This window comes from Macaca nemestrina, chromosome 14 (assembly GCF_043159975.1).
Source record: "Macaca nemestrina isolate mMacNem1 chromosome 14, mMacNem.hap1, whole genome shotgun sequence".
Taxonomy (NCBI): domain Eukaryota; kingdom Metazoa; phylum Chordata; class Mammalia; order Primates; family Cercopithecidae; genus Macaca; species Macaca nemestrina.
In genome coordinates, this window is record NC_092138.1 from 117533570 (window position 1) to 117552735 (window position 19166).

Genomic DNA, 19166 nt, shown 5'->3' on the forward strand with positions numbered 1-19166 from the left:
TACTCTCAAGCCACAGGACACACTCCAGGGGCGGATCAGAATCTCTTTAACAACTGTTTGGGTCGGAGAAAAGGCCTAGGAACAAGCCATAAAAGCTGACTCATTTTAAGCCCCATTGTCCTAAAACATCTTGGTACAAATTTTCTTTTCTTTTTTTTTTTTTTTGAGACGGAGTCTCGCTCTGTCGCCCAGGCTGGAGTGCAGTGGCGTGATCTTGGCTCACTACAAGCTCCGCCTCCCGGGTTCACGCCATTCTCCTGCCTCAGCCTCCTGAGTAGCTGAGACTACAGGCGCCCGCCACGGTGCCCGGCTAATTTTTTGTATTTTTAGTAGAGACGGGGTTTCACCGTGGTCTTGATCTCACCTTGTGATCCGCCCGCCTCGGCCTCCCAAAGTGCTAGGATTACAGGCGTGAGCCACCGCGCCCGCCCCAGATTTTCAATGAATTGATTTGAAACTTAGGGCACATTTGTTTGGGCAAAACCTTTTGTTTGTTTTTGGAGATGAGTCTCACTCTGTCACCCGGGCTGGAGTGCAGTGGTGCGATCTTGGCTCACTACAACCTCCGCCTCCCGGGTTCAAGCAATTCTCCTGCCTCAGCCTCCTGGGTAGCTGGGACTACAGGCGCCCGGCTAATTTTTGTATTTTTAGTAGAGACGGTGGGGGGGGTCTCACCATTTGGCCTGGTTGGTCTCGAACCCCTGACCTTGTGATCTGCCCACCGGGACCTCCCCAAGTGCCGGGATTACAAGCATGAGCCACCGCACCCGGCCCAAGAGACTCATTTTTATCAAGAGACTGGGTGTTTGTTTCCCTACTTTTTAAGCTGCTGCTAATAAAAGTTTTATGTATTATTCACTGGAATTGTTGATAACCAGCATGGTTCATCAGGTCTGAAGTATTTGTGTCTTCCTCAAACTCTTTTCCAACTAACGCTGATCTCTGGGGCAGTGAACTAGGAATGCAAGATTTTATTTATTTATTTATGTATTTTGAGAGGGAGTCTTGCTCTGCTGCCCAGGCTGGAGTGCAGTGGTGCAATCTCAGCTCACTGCAACCTCTGTCTCCTGGGTTCAAGCGATTCTCCTGCCTCAGCCTCCCGAGTAGCTGGGATTACAGGCACCCGCCACCATGCCCGGCTCATTTTTGTAATTTTAGTAGAGATGGGGTTGGGGGCGGGGGGGGGGGTCTCACCATGTTGGCCAGGCTGGTCTCGAACTCCTGACCTTGTGATCTGCCCAGCACTCAGGTGATCCACCCGCCTCAGCCTCCCAAAGTGCTAGGATTATAGAAGTGAGCCGCCGCACCCAGCCGAATGTAGGATTTTAAAGACAGCAGAGATGAGCTGGACAAGATCACAGTCAGCAGTTAAGGATTGAGACCAAACTTTTTGCCTGTGGATTTTACAGCCTTTAAAACAAGGACATTGTGAGAACAGGGTATGCATGTATATTGTTTCTTCCAGGTTTCAGTCTTTGGCCAGAAAGAGAGTTTAAGACTCAATATATGCATTTATTTAAAAATATAAATATGGAAAAATAAATAATTTAAAAGACTAGATTGAATGTCCCTAGATTTTCACACATTCAAAGACTACATTTTTCCATGAATGGGACACAAAGCAAGAATGAACGGTTCTAAACTCTCGAAGAAAGAAACCCGGGACATGGTGGGGATCCCTGGCCTAGGTGTTCAAGGTGGTGGCATCCTAAGCTTCCAGCAGTTCCCCAGCCAGGCTCCACTGTCATTCTGTGGTTGGAGTTACAGAAGCAAACGGTCTACGTCACTGAAACCATGAGATGGTTTCATGCCAACAGGCTTGGCTGATGAGAGGAGAGGGGAGGTGGCTTCTCACTCAGCCGGGGAGGCCCTTATGCTGGGGTGCAGGCCTCTTTGCGCCACGGCAGGCGACCTGCAGCCTCGCGGAGGGGAACCGCGCCACGTCCAGGAGGCCATGTGGCTTCCTCAGCTGGGCTCTGGGGCCCACTGAGAGGTCTGAGGCCCCAGGGGTCACCTAGCCCAGGTCCAGCCTGGCTCTGGACACCTGTGTGACATGGGGTGGTGTGTGTTTGAGGGGCTGCCAGGAGGACACAGATGGATGCCTGCTCCGGGTGTGGAGGGAGAGGCTGGCGCAGAGCACGCGGGGATGGGGTGGGGGTGGGGGGGCTCTGTGACTGCCCCCAGGGCACGGGAGCTGCTCAGGACCGGATTCTGACGTCTGCCCCCGAGAGTGGCTGGGGTCTGTGGTACTGCGGCGGGTCCACGCCCTGCCCACCCATGCCGTGTGGACCTGCCATGGAGAAGGACAGGCTCACTTAGGGGTGGTTTCCTTCTTGGGACGCTGGCACAGTGGCACGGGCGCCACAGTCCCTCAGATCCGCAAAAGGCGGCAAACTCTTCGTCCTTCCCGCTGGGTTTTGATCAAATACAATCACCCCATGTCGCGGCTGTGGGTCCTCGCTCAGCAAACTTCAAGAAACGGAACAGATGGTGCTGGAGTTCTGACTCTGTAGTGCTTGCTGCCTCTGAATCTCCTTCGAAATCCGTCTTTTAATTCCTAGTAAGTATAGCTCTCTATCAAATTTGCCAGCTGCCAATGGAATGCTGTGGAGGAGGAGGGGGCATTAGGAGGAGGCCAGACCCAGAAGAGGGGGCATTAGGAGGGGGCCGCGCCCGGAGGAGGGGGCGTCAGGAGGGGGCCGGGCCAGGAGGAGGGGGCGTCAGGAGGGGGCCGGGCCCGGAGGAGGGGGCGTCAGGAGGGGGCCGGGCCCGCAGGAGGGGGCGTCAGGTGGGGGCCGGGCCCGGAGGAGGGGGCGTCAGGTGGGGGCCGGGCCCGGAGGAGGGGGCGTCAGGAGGGGGCCGGGCCCGGAGGAGGGGGCGTTAGGTGGGGGCCGGGCCCGGAGGAGGGGGCGTTAGGTGGGGGCCGGGCCCGGAGGAGGGGGCGTTAGGAGGTGGTCGGGCCCGGAGGAGGGGGCGTTAGGTGGGGGTCGGGCCCGGAGGAGGGGGCGTTAGGTGGGGGCCGGGCCCGGAGGAGGGGGCGTTAGGTGGGGGCCGGGCCCGGAGGAGGGGGCGTTAGGAGGTGGTCGGGCCCGAGGAGGGGGCGTTAGGAGGGGGTCGGGCCCGAGGAGGGGGCGTTAGGTGGGGGCCGGGCCCGGAGGAGGGGGCGTTAGGAAGGGGTCGGGCCCGAGGAGGGGGCGTTAGGAGGGGGCCGGGCCCGAGGAGGGGGCGTTAGGTGGGGGCCGGGCCCGAGGAGGGGGCGTTAGGAAGGGGTCGGGCCCGAGGAGGGGGTGTTAGGTGGGGGCCGGGCCCGGAGGAGGGGGCGTTAGGAAGGGGTCGGGCCCGAGGAGGGGGTGTTAGGTGGGGGCCGGGCCCGGAGGAGGGGGCGTTAGGAGGGGGCCGCGCCCGGAGGAGGGGGCGTTAGGTGGGGGCCAGGCCCGGAGGAGGGGGCGTTAGGAGGACGCCCAGGGCCACGAGGAGGGGTGTTAGGTGGGCGCCGGTCCGGGCTGGCACTGCCTCTAAGCACACAGAGGCCTGTTCCTGGGAGAGCCACAGGAAGGACGGGCGGACGCCTGAGCGCTTAAGGCCTTCCTCCCCCCAGCTGGCCACACCCAGCCCCCCAGCTGGGCCTCTTCACTGTTCAGAGCCTCTCCCCTTCCTGCCTTCTTCCTGCTCCAGGATGAGTCCAACCGATCCTGGGGGTGCACAGCCCTGAAGGTCCCAGGACAAAGCCCCAAGTGGAACCCCACGATGACAGGGACCCTCTCAGCTCATGGGACGACGGCCCAACCCCCGGGCCCGAGAGGGAAGGTGGCGGGAGGACACTGACTTGTCTCGCCCCGGCCTCACTTTCACCCGGAGCCCCGGGCCCCAGAGGGAAGGTGGAGGGAGGACACTGACTTGTCTCGCCCCGGCCTCACTTTCACCCGGAGCCCCGGGCCCGAGAGGGAAGGTGGCGGGAGGACACTGACTTGTCTCGCCCCGGCCTCACTTTCACCCGGAGCCCCGGGCCCCAGAGGGAAGGTGGAGGGAGGACACTGACTTGTCTCGCCCCGGCCTCACTTTCACCCGGAAGAGGCCGTACACGGGGCGGTGGTCGGAGGTCTTGATCCCGGGGCAGGAGGAGTAGCTCACGGGACAGATGTCACCCTTGTGGCGGCTTCTGTACAAGACGCGGTCCTTCGGGAAGATTCCGGAGGGAGGAAGTCCAGTTACTCCTGAGGCGCTGTGGGGCGTGGCCCACTCACCTCCCGCTGTTCTCAAGTGCCCCCCGAGGGAGCCTTCTGGGAACCCCGACACTTATGCCCATTTTGTTGCCTGGTGTCTGTGGCCAGCTGGGCCAGGGCCTGTCCCTCGCCGCTGGAGACCCTGTGAACAGCGGCTGCTCCTACCCTGCCCTGCCTCAGTGGCTTCTTGAGGCGTCCAGCAGACATCGGGACGTGCCCAGAGCTGCAGCCATGGGCCTGGCGGAAGGGTGAGTGAGGGTGCAACGGGCAGAGGCTCTGCACGCCAGGGGCGAGGGCATGGCCGGTGCCCTGTGTGCCAGTCGGCTCACCCAGCCTTGAAAACACCCATGGAGAGGGTGCCGTTCTCCACCAAAGGGGACTCGCCACGAGGCCAGGGTGTAGAGCTGAAGTTCAAGTCAAGGCCGTCCAGGTTCAGACCCCTGATGCCAGGCATTGGCTCCCGGCTGTGGGAGGTGCCCGCCCTGGAAGCACTCTGCGCCGGCCACGGGCGGGGCTCACCGTGTATGAGGGTGTCCTCTGCTTGGAGGTGCTGTCGTACGTGTCCTTCCCGATGTCAAACTTGTATGACGGGAGGAAGTGAATGTCCGGCTCCTGGAAGCCCTTGAAGATGGACCCTGCCACAGGATGGGCACCCGGACCGGCTCAGACCAGCTCGTGCCAGCCGCGGCACCCCAGGCCCTCACCTTTCCGCATCTCCCGCCACGCCCGCCCCCCTCCCAGGCCCTCACCTTTCCGCATCTCCCGGATGAGCTGGTCATGCTGCAGCAGCGCCGGCACGTCCACCACCAGGCCCTGGCACAGGAGGGTGTCCACGGCTGTGCGCCCGCCGCTCAGGCGGAAGTTGAAGTCTCCAAACCAGAACACCTCATCGAAGCGGGTGGTGACGTCCGCTGTGGCACAGTGGGCCATGCATGGGCACAGGCAAGCAACGGCAGGTCCTTCCCCTTCCCCAGAACACGGCCTGGCAGTGGCTCCCAGGGGAAGTGGGTCTCGGGTGCCAGCCAGAGGGGCTGGGCCCCGATTCGCATTGGGACAGCTCCAGAAGGCACCTGGAGCAGCCTCAGGAGCAGACGGCGCCCATGGCAGGGGATGACCATGTTTCTGCTCCTTTCCACACAGCCGGGGGAGGCGGCAGGGCGGGCAGTGGTGAGGACCAGGACCCAGGCTAGCAGGACACGCTGTGAGTGGACGGGATCCGCCCACCCCACTAACCGTGCTAAAGAACCATGAGGGGCTATGCGCTGGGGGCACTTGGACTTTTCGGCCCTCGCTTCCCAGAGCTCAGGACGCTGCCTCTGCAGAGCTGCCGTAAAAACGACGGGCGCCCTGCGTGTGAACCACGGCAGCACCACCCGCATGCAGTGTGGGGGCCCTCACCTGCGCTGGAGCGATAGGGGTTGGTGTCGGGCACGTTTCTGGGCAGGGCCAGGGCTTGCACGGTCCTGGTGTAGTCCAGCAGCCGCTCCGCCACCTTCCCGTCGCCCGCTGTGGGAACAGAAATGGGGTAGGGGTCACAGGGTTCTGGGTCTCCCTCAAGAGCCGCCCCCTGGACCATGCCCTGACTGCGCGCCCCCTGCAGACACAACCCCACCGGGCATCCGCTGCCAGGCCTGGCCAGGGACATTTCTGCCTCGGAGGACGGAGCGCGGGCCCAGCACAGCATGCCCTCAGTGCCGGGGTCTGCTGGGGGTCCTCAGCGTGCATCTTAGCAAGCATGGTGCCCGCCCCACGGCCCTGGGTGGAAGATGAAGCCAGCAGCCAGGATCCCTGCCCTGGGCAGGGTCCTGGTCAGGAGAGGAAGGCTGTTCTCACGCAGCACCTGCGGCACGGGCACCGAGCGACTTACAGGTGAAGTGGGACGTGATGAAGAGGAAGGAGGTGCCAAAAAAGGTGAAGCTGACGCCCAAGGCCCCCTTGGTCTTGATCTGAGACACGATGCGTGTGGTCACCGTGGAGCACTCCACCTCTGTGGGAGGGGCAGCCCTCAGCTCACCTGCGGGACGCTGTAGGCCAGGGGTCGTGGCCGGACCCGCATGCCAGTGAGGGCTCACTGTGGAGCCCGTGTGTGACATAGCAACCCCCAGATCCCAGACGCAAAGCGTGCCTGTCCTGCCAAGGCCACGGGTCAGTCGTGGAAAGGGGGGCTGCCACCCTCCAGCCGCGCCCACCCCTCCAGCCGCACCCACCTGAGCAGAACCAGATGAGGTCCCGGCGGATAAAGAGCGACATGTAGAGCACGCCGTGGGCCGCCGAGGACAGCAGCACGTAGTGCGGGCCCAGCGTCTCCTGCAGACGCGTCTCCCACTCCCGCCTGCAGAGGAGGAAGCGCGGCCGGCTGGGGGACATGGCCTCCCAGCTCCACCACTCCCAGACCTGCCACCCAGAGCCCCTCGAGGAGCTACCAGGGAAACCCCACGACCTGGCCTCGGAGTCCTGCATGGAGACGCATTTGCCAGAGACCGTTGTGGGCCAGAGTTGGGACCTGCCGGGGGTCACAGGCCCCAGTTCCACTTGAGTGGCTCCCCTGGATCCCTGCCGAGACCCCAGTGAGCAGAGCTCCTCCTGCCTGCATGGCTCATGGGCCAGGGGAGTGGGGCCCACCTCAGCTTGGGGCCAGGGCTCCTTCTCCCAGAGCACCTGTGTGGGCGGCAGCCACCTGCTGTTCCCACCACAACGTGGGGGCCCCAGGAAGCCTCGGAGCCCGGCCGTGCTCCCTGCTGCCCTTCTACTCTCTCACGTCAACAATTTGTTACCAAAATCCAATCTCATTGATTTTAAACTCTCCAAGTTGCCACCAGAAAAGAAACCGACTCATGTATCCCACCCAGGCGTGGAGGCTGCCCGTGCCCAGCCGCAACCCAGGTCTCAACGCCCACCCGTGCCCAGCCGCAACCCAGGTCTCAACGCCCACCCGTGCCCAGCCGCAACCCAGGTCTCAACGCCCACCCGTGCCCAGCCGCAACCCAGGTCTCAACGCCCACCCGTGCCCAGCCGCAACCCAGGTCTCAACGCCCAGCAGCTTCAGAGACAGCAGCCCCAGGGCAGGCACTGCAGGGCCTGCGGCCGCCCTACCTGTCAGAGCAGCCCTCCTGGACGCCGATGACGTACAGGTCCTGGGCATAGTCGGCCTCGGCTGGGAGCAGGAACTCGTCCAGGCTGGGCGGGAGCTCCTGGGAGGAGGGAGCACGTGGTGGGCCGGCTCCTCCCGAAACCTGCAGGCGCCTGTGGGCGAGTCCCACTGCAGCACCTCGAGTGCCAGCAACTCCTCTGAATGAGGGAAACTGAGGCCACGGCCAAGAAGGGATCTACCCGGTCGGTCTCCAAGGCAGCCTCTGACACACCAAACACACCTCAGGTTGGCCCTCGGCCTCAGTTTCCCTCTCCAAACACGAGTCTATCCAACAGCCACCCCTGTGTGACCCCCGTCACTGTGACCCCAGCCTGTGGGGCCCAACCTGCCCCTGAGCCGCCCCACAGGGGCTCTGCTGGCCGCCCTCCCGCTCACCTTGAGCAGACGATTCTCAGCCAGGCCTGGTGACCCAATCCCTTCCCCTCCGTTCTGCGGCCACACGGCCATGGAGGTGCAGGTGGGAGCTCGGGAGGACGGAGGTCCTTACCCACTCTCACCCTCCTGTGCCGCGGCTCGCAGTGGATGCACCTCGGGGCTCTGCCCTCCCGGCCCCGGGACGAGGCACAGAACTGCCCCGTCTCCCTCACCCACGTCTGTCCAGCACCGCCCCGCCCCGCCCTTCCCTGCCCAGTGCCACCCAGCGCCACTCACCTTCTGGCCCTGCATGTTCCAGGTGGCCACGAAGAGCGCCACGTACCGGTCTGGGAAGTAGCGGGCCAGCTCGTCTGCCCCCAGCAGGGCCCCGCTGGCCAGGAGGCTGCCCTCCAGGTAACTCCTGTGACGGGAGGACCCCAAGCTCAGGGCCAGGCACAGGACACATCCCTGGGGGGGGGTCTCGGCCAGGTCCCCAGGGACAACAGCAAAACCCACAGAATGTCAGAAGCTGCCCCCGACCCCGAGCAAGGGCTCTGCTGGACGCTGCGGTGCTGCTGTCTGCTCTGCAGGAAAACAAGGCCCGACCTGGCCACACAAACACCCAGAGCGGGCTCACACCCCCCCACCTCCCGGGAAGAGGCAGGAGAGGGTGACATCTGGGGCTTTTTGGTGGTGGGGTCCTGGGAGAACCACAGAGAGGAGCTCCCAAACTATAAGCCACGGCTGTGGGCACAGGGCACTGTTCGGGCAGGGGCTGGTTCTCCTCCTTTCTCCCTGGGCCCCAACACTAGGCAGGATGGCCTAAGACAGGGAGACCAGGCGAGCCACATGGAAACGCGTTAATCTCCTCGACACTCGTGGCTTTGATGCACTTTTGGGTTTGCTTGTTTTGGTTTCTGGTGGGGACAGGGTCTCAGTCTGTGCCCAGGATGGAGTGCAGTGGCACCAACACAGCTCCCTGCAGCCTCCACCTCCAGGGCTCAAGTAATCCTTCTGCCTCAGCCCCCCGAGTAGCTGGAACTCCCGGTGCAGTGCCACCACGCCCGGCCAGTTTTTCATTTTTTATTTTTGTAGAAACAGGGTCTCGCCACATTGTCCAGGCTGGCACTTTGGGATTTTAATACGGCAGTGCACACAAATGGTTAAACACACCGTGTGGCACAGCGACGCCCTGCCCCTCCCCACACTCAGCACCTTCTGCCACGAGGGCTGGTAACCTGTCAAGAGGCAACAGCACACGCCCACTGCTCCGTGGGCCACCCAGTGGTGCAAAAGCCACCAGGGGATGTGGACACACGGAGCCGGCCGTGTGCCTGAGATGCTTGATTTACAGACACTGAAGGGTGAAGTTTACAACTTTCTTGTAGTGTGAAACGGTATTAGAATTGTTTTGACCTTTTCCCAACCATGTGGAAATGTAAAACGCGTCCTCAGCTCGCTGACTACACAGAAACGCCGTGGGCTAGGCTTGCCAGCCCTCCTCCCCACTCCTTCTCTAAGTAACACTTGTGCTGCTCCTTCTAGATACGCCGTCTTCTGACGAGGTTCCCTTTCACAAAGGGAGACGAGAGCACAGTGCCGGATTCTTGTGACCTCCCGTGAGAACTTCCTCAATCCTGGCTGCAGCTCCCCAAGCTTCACTGGACGCGATTAAATCATGTCACAGGGAGGAACCTCACTACCTCACCCCTAAAACTGTTGACAGTTCCAGTCAGGACAACTGTGTTCACGCAGCGGTCATTCGGGACAGAGAGTGTTGCTGTGGCCACTGCTGTCAAGTGATCCCGGGCCCAGCAGGGGCTCCTCGGTCACCAGACTCGAGGCCCAGGGCGCCTTTGCCGGCAACGCCCATCATGTCCACACCAGCAGCCGCGTGGCCGGTCTGCCCAGCTCTGTCCAGAGCACGGTTAGTAACAGCAGGCCAGGGGCAGCCCTCACAGTCATCATTCCTGTGTCCCGACACGGGCAGGGGCAGAGCTGCCTCGGACCCCCATCCAGGGCCAGGACACTGCAGAGCTTCTGCGTGAGGATGCACAGGCCGGCTGCTGCAGCCTGGGCCGGCTCTCAGAGCAAAAGGAACTGGTGGGGAGAGCATCCCCCTAACCCACCCTGGCAGCCCCAAGGCACTGGCAAAGGCCAGCAGCCATTCTGAAACAGGGCGGACCAGCCCGTGCACGTGCGGCCCACAAGCTCAGAATGGGTTTTACTGTGTGGAACGGCAGAGAAAGAAAAAACAGCGAGGTTCCAATGTGCGTCCCTAATAGATTCACCGGCACACAGACGCCCTTTGCTCCCCACTGTCCGTGCCTCACCCTTGACAGAAAGCGTGTGCCGACTCCTATTCTAGAACAGACCGGAGATCTGGAAATGGGAAGTTTTTAGACAGCAGAACTGAGTTAAAGGATCCACATCAACCCTCGTTTCCTGGTTGTTCGAAAACAATGACCTGATCCAAATTTGAGACACGACTGCCATTCTAACAAGTGTATCTACGTAAACTGAATCTGATTTTAAAATGTGACGCTTTAGACGCACGAAGAAATTTTACCTTTTACAAGAAACCCTGCAGTGAATTATTTTAACAAAAGCAACAGTTTTGCCCTGTATGTGACTGCACCTGCCCCATCCACGCACAGGAGGGGAGTATGGTGGGGGAGCCAGGCACAGGCCCTCACTCCATGCCTAAGCCCACCTGCCTGCTGGTGGACCACAGGCGCAGGGAAGTGAGGCTACTTTCGGGGACTGTGGTGAGCTGAACAGTGATCCCCAAAGCCATGTCCACCCCCAGACCTCCAGAACCTTGGAATGGGGCCTTATTTGGAAACAGGGTCTTTGCAGATGTACTTTTTTTTTTTTTTTTTTGTGAGACGGAGTCTCGCTCTATCGCCCAGGCTGGAGTGCAGTGGCGCGATCTCGGCTCACTGCAACCTCCGTCTCCCGGGTTCAAGCCATTCTCCTGCCTCAGCCTCCCGAGTAGCTGGGATTACAGGCGCCTGCCACCACGCCCAGCTAATTTTTCGTATTTTTAGTAGAGATGGGGTTTCACCGTGTTAGCCAGGATGGTCTCGATCTCCTGACCTCGCGCCCACCTTGGCCTCCTAGAGTGCTGGGATTACAGGCGTGAGCCACCGCGCCCGGCCTGCAGATGTACTTAATTAAGGATCTTGAGATGAGATCACTCTGGATTTAGGGTAGGCAGTAAATTCAATGACTGGTGTCCTTACAAAAAGAGAGGGGAACACAGAGAGATGGGGAAGAGGACGAGAGAGAGACAGAGAGACAGGGAAGAGGCCACATAAAGACAGAGGCAGAGACCGGAGTGTGCCACAAGCCAAGGAACAACTGGGGCCCCAGGAGCGGGAGGCAGCAGGAGGATCCTCCCCCCAGCCTCTGGAGAGAGGCTGCCTGGCCACACCTTGATTTTAGACTTCTGGCCTCTAGAACTGGGAGAGAGTCCAGCTCTGCTGTTTCAAGCCTCCCAGTCCGTGGCCATGAGTTACAGCGGCCCCAGGACACCACACAGAAACCACCTCACACCACTCCCTTCTCACACCTGCCCTGCCTCCCGCCGTGGCTGACACACAAGACTTGGGCACCATGGCAGTGGGGAGGGGAGGAAAAGAAGGGTGCGGGTGGTTTTGCCAAGTCACAGTGGGAGCATCTGAGGACAGGCCCCCAGACGGCGACCCCAAGACCAGACCAGGCTTGGGAGAGAGCCCATGGGTTCAGTGCCGTTCCTTCCAGCAACAGCTCGAGCCACCAAAATGTTCCTCGTGAGAAAGTGGCTAAACAAAGTAGCCTCAACACATCTGGGGCCTCTTGCGGCAGAAAAAAACTAAGGGGGCAGGCTGGGCGCAGTGGCCCACGCCTGGAATCCCAGCACTTTGGGAGGCTGAGGCCAGGAGTTCGAGACCAGCCTGGCCAACATGGGGAAACCCCGTCTCTACTGAAAATACAAAATTTAGCCGAGTGTGGTGGCAGGTGCCTGTAATCCCAGACGCTTAGGAGGCTGAGGCAGGAGGATCCCTTGAACCCAGGAGGTGGAGGTTACAGTGAGCCGGGATTGCGCCACTGCACTCCAGCCTGGGCCACAGAGAAACAAACAAAAACAACCAAAAGGGCAGATCATATACATTGAGGAAATTTCTCAAGACTAAACAAGAAATAGCGCCAGATACATAATTGTATGCAAGATGCCATCTTGTCTACCTTAACACAACGTCACGCCCACGAATGGTTCTGAAACACACAGGAAAAGTTCTGGGAAGTTGGGGAGAGATGGGAAGGGCGCTGCTGTGGGGAGGGGCTGGGAGATGGGGTGGCTGCGGGAGACCCGCTTCATTCTTTCTGTTTAGGCATCCTAAACGCTGCTGATGGGAACGGTCTCACGAGGTTCCAGCAGCCTGAACACTACAATGAAGGCGGCGCAGGGGCTGCACCCACCAGGCCCTACCTGCTGCGGACGTCCTTGCTGCGGATGGGCGCCAGGAGGCTGAAGGAGGATTTGGCCGATCGAAGGGAACAGTCGTCGCAGGCCAGGGGGCTCCGGGGCCGGCCGGGGCCCAGGCTGCTGTGGGCCCGCACCAGGAGCGGCTGCGCGCGGAGCTTGTAGTCTGCAAGATCCGAGTCGACCTTGTTTGCTGTCCTCAGGGAGTCGGAGGCGATGTCCAGGCTCAGGGCAGGCGGCGGGCGCGGGGGCAGCAGGCTGGGCAGCCTGGGAGAGCTCCCTGCCACGGCGGCGTTTCTGTGCGGCAGGTTCGGGGAGCTGCTGGCCACCCCAGAGAGAGGGTCACCCCCCGAGGACGGGCTCCCTCTCTCACTGCCCAGGACCCCGCGGGACTTGGGGATTTCCTGCAAGGAGGTGCTCAGGCAGGGCGGGGAGCAGCTGTGGGCGGGGGCCCCGGGACCCTCGCTCTGCACTGAGCCCCTGGAGGGACTGGTCCCATTCCGGGCTTCCAGGTCTTCCTGGCTGCCTCGAAAACGCCTCCTCCTCCAGCCCTTGTCGTCCAGGGACAGGGCTCGCTCCAGCCGAGGCCTGGCGGGGGGCCGCGGGGTGACGGGTGCTGCCCGGGCTGGCGGGTCCTCGCCGCTGGGCGTGGCCGGGGTGCTGCAGGCAAGCGCCGGGCTCTCGGAGCCCGGAGCATCGGGTGGGGACCCCGCGCGCGGGGCCAGCGGAGCGCCGGGAAGCTGTCCTTGGAGCGTCCTCCCTTCGGGCGGCTGCGGGGCCGGCTCCGAAGGCCGCAGGCTCTCCGCCTTGGACGGCATGGACGGGCCCTCCCAGGGGAGGCCTCGGCGCGGGGCCGCAGGCGGGGCGAGGGGTCAGGGGTGCCGGGTCCGGGGTCGCCGGCTCAGCGAGGAGCAGAAACTGCGCTGCGGCTCCCGCTTGGGCCGGGGGTGGTCGCGGAGGGGCAGGGGCGGCTGCCGCATGGCCCGGGCCCCGGGTCCCGCCAGCCCCTCGGGGCTCCCAGACGCCGTCCCCAGGGCGGTCCGCAGGCAGGGCCTGTCGCGGGCGAGGCTCGACCCCGGCTGGGGCGCCGCTCGGGGAGAGGGGCGGGAACCGGGCACCCCGGGCTGGCCCCGCAGACTCGGAAGCCGACCCCGTACTCGCGGAGGCCCGGCCGCCCAGAGGCGGAGTCAGCCCGGCCGGGACCCAGCAACGGCCGCCGCGGGGCCGCGCCCGGTCCCCGCCCCGCGCCCCGGCCCCGCCCGCAGCGGCCCCTGGCGGCCGGAGGACTGCGCCGCACCGGGCCAGGACGGCTCTCCCACGCCCCTCCCCGCCCGGCAGCCCCGCAGCCCGGCAGACCGGCAGGTCCCAGGTCCCAGCGAGGGCAGGTGCAAGTCCCCGGAGAGGACCTGGGCGCGGGCCAGGCGAGTGCCGAGGCCTGCGGACACCTGCACTCACTCGCTTCCAACAAACCAAAGGGAACCACAAGTGAAGGTGCTTGAAGGAGCGCAAAATATTTTATTCAACAATTTGCAATGTAACAATTCTCATTTAGGAAAAATAGCCGCTCCCGCCTGGAGGAAGCTTCTTGAATCAAAAGTCGTGGCAGTCGACCCCAGAACAGCGGGCAGGGCCGACCGGAAGAGGTCCCAGGAATCACAGGAGCTGACCAAGGAACAGAGAGGGCTGCCCCGTCACAGGGACTGGCCTTTCTCCAAGTGACAAGGACAAATGGATCCAGTGGGACACGCCTGTGAAACATTTTGGAAAACATCCTGGGTGGTCTGGGCTAAATGATCAAGTGAAACAGAAAGTCAGGAAGGGCCTGTGCTAATTCCGCATTCTACAATTTCTACACTTAAATTTAAACACCAAACAGTTTATGTTTCCCCAGCAGAACCTACAGAAATTATCTACTGATTTTTATTAGTATTTAAATCTTTTCTTCAGTCTCTTTAGACTTGACAAGAATACGAAGAGTTTTCAGAACAGTCAGAGAAGCCTTAAAGCTTTGCATTAGTGAGAGGAGGCCCCTCTCTGAGTTCAACAGGGCTGAGTCCACCAGGAGCTACTCAAAGTCTCAGTGTGGCAAAACTGGGGGCAGAAATAAGTTCCAGAGCAGCTGTCAAGAAACTGTGTTAAGATACTCTCCCCAAGATGTTACCAACCCCTGAACCAATGTCCCCCAGGTGAGAAAGTGGGTCACGTGGATTGCACCAGGAAAAGTGCAGCCTTTTAGAGAACTGCATCCAGCCCCCTTCACAATGAGTCTAACCATGCTCCTACACGCAAAATGAAGCCCAAATCAAACATCACACCGTCGGTTTTCACCCTGGATGACCACCCTGAGCCATCGTGTCAGACAGCCGGCTCCCTGGGGCTCCTTCCCAGTGACTGGGCCACACGGTGGGCAGTCGCCGGTGCTTTGGGTGCACAAAATCACCCATGGTCCTCATCAGGCCACAGAAAGTAAAGTGAGGCTGGAAACGTCTTTGTTACAGGAAAGAAATTCACTGCAGTAACTAGGGCCTCTCTCAAAAACTGAACTAATGCCGAAGGAACCCCGAGGCTCCTCAGAGACGCTGACTGAGAACACAGCGACCTCCACGCATTCGGCCGGGTTCAAACACGGCGAGGGCCCAGGCACTGCAGAGCAGGGTCGGGGTCTGCCTCAGACGGTCACTCTTTGCTCCCAGCACCTTAAAGGAAGTGCGGGACTCACTGGGCTGGACTCACAGCTCGGCTTGGAGAGGCCCTGGTTGCTACCGACTGTGTGGCTCTCCTGTGGCAGAGACAGCTCCAGCCGAACGAACGTTCTTCAATGACCAGGAATGCTACATCCTTAAATCATCCTAAATGACTAAGAAAGTCACATCATTCTTTTCGGCAAACAATTCTGAGTCAAAGATTCAGTCTTTCCATCCAGTATCTGAGAGGATGGTGGAATTAATTTTCAAAATAATTCATTATGATGGGCGGTGAGGAGGGAGGCACAGCGTGGGACCAGCTCTGAGTCACTGCCGTGTCTCCCTGGGGGCGGGACGGAGATCGCGGCGGTCGGTCGGGCTCTTCGGGGAGAACAGCAGCGTCAGGGCTCCAAGTGCAAGTTCACAGCAGGGCAAGCCTAGTTCAGCACCAGGTGCTTCCTCTGGTCAATTCTCCCTAGCCTTGAGCTCCCGGAGGTGGCGCAGGCCTGGAACAAAATCAACAGCATGACCTCTGCATGCCTGCCCCCAGGGTGGGCAGTGCCCGGGCGCAGCGTGACAGGGGCTGGTCCACATAATGAACTGCATGGGCCATTGGCGCCGACAAGCTGAAGGCTTCGTTTTTGTTCCTCAAAGCCTCTGGAAACCGACAAGTCAGTGCCAAGTCCTGGGCTCCCTTGAAAGCACCGAGTCCTTAACCATCAGTGTTTACTGTGAGGGTCGCCCGGAGGTGCTGCGGTTTCGTCAGGGCCATGAGACCCAGAGCTGCTCTGCACAGCCAGCCTGGCTGTCCGGAGTCCCGGGAGGAGTGGTGGCCAGGCCTGGCCACTGCAGGGGACGCGGGGACCCCAGGTGCAGACAGCCAGCCAATGCAGGCATCCGTTCTTACTCCCTTGCAAAGCCTCATGGAGGGGAAAGCCAAGGAATTTGTGTAAAGGCACTAACTACATGGCAAAGGAAGCAGGACAACACCAAAATCGACTAGTCTGGATGCAGAAAAGCAGGTGACAGCCAGGGGCAGCTGCGGGGAGTGGTCCTGGGAGCCTCGGCCTTGTTTGTAGAGGACCAGGGCAGGAATGCTAGGCCCCAGCCCGGGAAGCCTGCGGTCAAGAGTGTGTGAGGCCGTGAGGAGTGTGTGAGGCCGTGAGGAGTGTGTGAAGCCGTGAGGGCAGGCTGGGGTGACGATGGGGCTGAATCCCAAGATGCCCCAGACCTCAGCCCCCGCTTGGCTCCCCTCCACTGACAGCCAGTCTATACTCCACAGGCAAGGGAGAGGGGAGGAGAGACGAGGCTGAGGGAGGGAAACCGCAGAAAACATTCTAGAACACTCCCCAGCTGAAGGGCATGCATTCAGGCCCAAGGGGACTGAGAGGGAAGCCCTGCAGGTCCCAGGGAAACAGGACCCCGAAAGGGGCTGCAGGCAGAATGGACCTGGAATCTCAGCAACCACAGGCACCAGGAAACCTAAGGCCACTTGCAGTTCTGAAGAAAGCAACTTTGGCCCAAGAATGTTACCAGCCAGCCAGCCAGAGAGGCCGGAAAAGAAAGGCAGCTCCAGACATGAAAGGCTTCTCCCAAGTCACCCCGGGACCTTTCTGTCAAGAAGCTTCTAAATAAACATACAAAAAAAGCAAGAGCTACTGGAGGATGTGTGTCACCAAGACAAACGGAGTAACTAAGAAAGGCAGCAACACAGGATTCCAAAGCTGCAGGACCCACTCCGGGAGACTCGGGTGCCCAGGCCAAGGGAGGAGAGAACACACTTGGCTCAGAGACCACAGGCTCCAGGAGGACAGAACAGCAGACGTGGCAGAGCTGAGGGCTGAATGAGGGATACACAAGTAGAAAGCCAAGCACATTTTACAAACTGCAACCTAGGAAAAGGCAAAGCGAATGCAGGAGCACGGAGGGCCTGGTGTCCACAGAGAGCTCCACACGGGAGCACGGAGGGTCTGGTGTCCACACAGGGCCCCACACGGGAGCACCGAGGGTCTGGTGTCCACACAGGGCCCCACACGGGAGCGCTGAGGGCCTGGTGTCCACACAGAGGGAGAAATGGCAGCCGGGGAGGGCCCAGCGTGGCTCCTCACAGTGCCCTGTGGACTGCCACACAGTAGGTGTGCAACTTTCATTCAGAAAAGAGAAGCTGGGCATGGTGGCTCACGCCTATAATCCCAGCGCTTTGGGAAGCCGAGGTGGGAAGATCGCTTGAGCCTAGTAGTTCAAGACCAGCCTAGGCAACAAGGTGAGACCCTGTCTCTATAAAACATACAAAAATTTGCCAGGTGTGCTGACCGCGCCTGGAGTCCCAGCCATTCAGGAGGCCGAGGCAGGAGAATTGCTTCAGCCCAGGAGGTTAAGGCTGCAGTGAGCTGAGATCAGAGACTGTACACGACACTCCAGCCTGGGCAACAGAGCGAGACCCTGTCTCAATAAATGTGTGCGTGTGTGTGTGTGTGTGTGTGTGTGTGTGTATATATATATATATTTTTTGAGATGGAGTCTTGCTCTGTCGCCCAGGCTGGAGTGCAGTGGCGCAATCTCGGCTTACTACAAGCTCCATGCCCGGCTAATTTTTTGTATTTTTCACAGGGTTTTTGTATTTAACACAGGGTTTCACTGTGTTAGCCAAGATGGTCTTGATCTCCTGACCTTGTCATCCGCCCGCCTCAGCCTCCCAAAGTGCTAGGATTACAGGTGTGAGCCACTGCACCCGGCCATAAATATATATTTTTTAAAAAGAAAGAGAAAGAGAATCTAGGGAAGAAAGCTGCCATCACCGAGCAGCAGGGTCAGGAAGTCAGTGGACGTGTCAGGGTCTCATGGAGAAAGGCAAGGGTCACTCACCTGTGCCAGCTGAGCAGGGTTGTAGAAGGGCACGGCCCCGCTGGGAGGGCCGCCTGCAGCAGGGAGGTCGCCAGGAGCCTGAGAAGCACAGAGAAGTCACCTCAGCGGGGCTGTGCTGCACAGCAGCTGGCATTTCAACTGCAGATACAGACGCCGCTTCTACATGGGATTTACAGTACTTGTAAATAAACTACAGAAGCAGACTGAAGGCACTTCTTGCAACACCAGATTTAGTTATTTTATGGTTCATAGAAAAATGGTGAAAATCAAAGCAACGTGCAGAGCCAATGTTTTAAGCACCGGAACATGCAACAGGAAGGTGCACACGGCACTGAGGTGGCGCTGAGCGTGCGAGGCGGTTAGGAGGTGCCCATGGCTGCAGACCTAAGGCTCCAGCCACGACACGAGGCCCAGAGCTCTCATTTGCAGGCAGAAGGGTCACAGCAAGCCTTTCTGCTGAGCCACGGTTGCAGCTGGTGCCGTGACAGGCAGAAGATGAAGGGTTCGTTCACCTCCCTCCCACACTGGCCGCAGGACACCGCCACTGCTGCACTCGCCCCGGCCTCAAACCAATGTTCTCATGCTTGATCAGAAAGGAGAAATCTTCCTTCCAGAGGAGAGCATCCTGACCCGGGAAACACTGACGCGGTGAGGCCACGCCCCAGGCCCGTCATTGGAAAAACCAATTCGAGCAAAATGACAGAACCCACTCATTCGCTAGGACACCTCGGGGTTGGTCCAGTCGCCCCGTGTATGTGGATACTGAACAGCAAACCCCCTTTAAAGGAACACTGCTGTAATCCCAGCATTTTGGGAGTCTGAGGTGGGCGGATCACCTGAGATCAGGAGATCGAGACCAGCCTGACCAACATGGAGAAACCCTGTGTCTACTAAAAATACAAAATTAGCTGGGCGTGCTGGCGGGTGCCTGTCATCCCAGCTACTCAGGAAGGCCAAGACAGGAGAATCGCTTGAACCCAGGAGGTGGACGGAGGTTGTGGTGAGCTGAGATCACACCATTGCATTTCAGCCTGGGCAACAAGACTGAAACTCTGTCTCAAATAAAAAAAAGGAACCCTGTACCCTTGGTCACGTGACGCTGAGGGAGCCAACGGGCGAGGTTAGTGGCAAAGCGCACGCGGCGAACCGGCACCGCGTGCTCAGGGACACAGGCCAGCTCTCATGTTAGTGAGGACCACCAGCCACAGGTACCTGATTAAAATGCTGGCTCACTTCACGTGATAACGAACTCATTGAACTACAGCGCGAAAGCTACAAAACAGCAAGAACACACATAAAACACGGACAAAAGTCAACATGCGCGTCACTGTCCAATCCAAGCCGTCAGTTCCATTTCAAAAGCTTTGTGATGCCATTAGAATCAATATAACCCAAAAGGAAAAAAGCCAGTGTTAGCTTCA

General features: G+C 60.1%; 2 protein-coding genes across 18 annotated transcripts in view; both read right to left on the reverse strand.

Moving 5' to 3' along the window:
- Positions 1-1491: 1491 nt before the first annotated feature.
- On the reverse strand, positions 1492-13422 carry LOC105471932 (inositol polyphosphate-5-phosphatase E). Of its 2 annotated transcripts, none has more exons than XM_011724772.3 (10): positions 12203-13422; positions 8026-8149; positions 7317-7414; positions 6431-6555; positions 6091-6210; positions 5622-5729; positions 4973-5134; positions 4743-4858; positions 4082-4176; positions 1492-2604 (listed from the first exon to the last, which is right to left on the reverse strand). In XM_011724772.3, exons 1-10 carry the CDS (start codon positions 13012-13014, stop codon positions 2472-2474), a joined length of 1893 nt encoding a protein of 630 aa, XP_011723074.3. In that variant the 5' UTR covers positions 13015-13422; the 3' UTR covers positions 1492-2471. The 2 variants fall into 2 exon arrangements, with proteins under 2 accessions (XP_011723074.3, XP_070934733.1); XM_071078632.1 differs by having other exon boundaries at positions 4040-4176; positions 12203-13421.
- Positions 13423-13682: 260 nt separating this feature from the next.
- Positions 13683-19166, reverse strand: part of LOC105471934 (SEC16 homolog A, endoplasmic reticulum export factor) — a 46395-nt gene continuing 40911 nt past the window's right edge. For 13 of the 16 annotated variants that reach the window (XM_071078639.1, XM_071078634.1, XM_011724789.2 and 10 more), the window contains 3 exons: positions 18958-19017; positions 17746-17823; positions 13683-15386 (listed from right to left, as the gene is read on the reverse strand). In XM_071078639.1, the coding sequence (XP_070934740.1) occupies positions 15318-15386; positions 17746-17823; positions 18958-19017 (207 nt within the window). In that variant the 3' untranslated portion in view covers positions 13683-15317. The remainder of the gene's footprint in view (positions 15387-17745; positions 17824-18957; positions 19018-19166) is intronic. The other 3 variants (XM_071078640.1, XM_071078636.1, XM_071078633.1) reach the window with 1 other exon arrangement.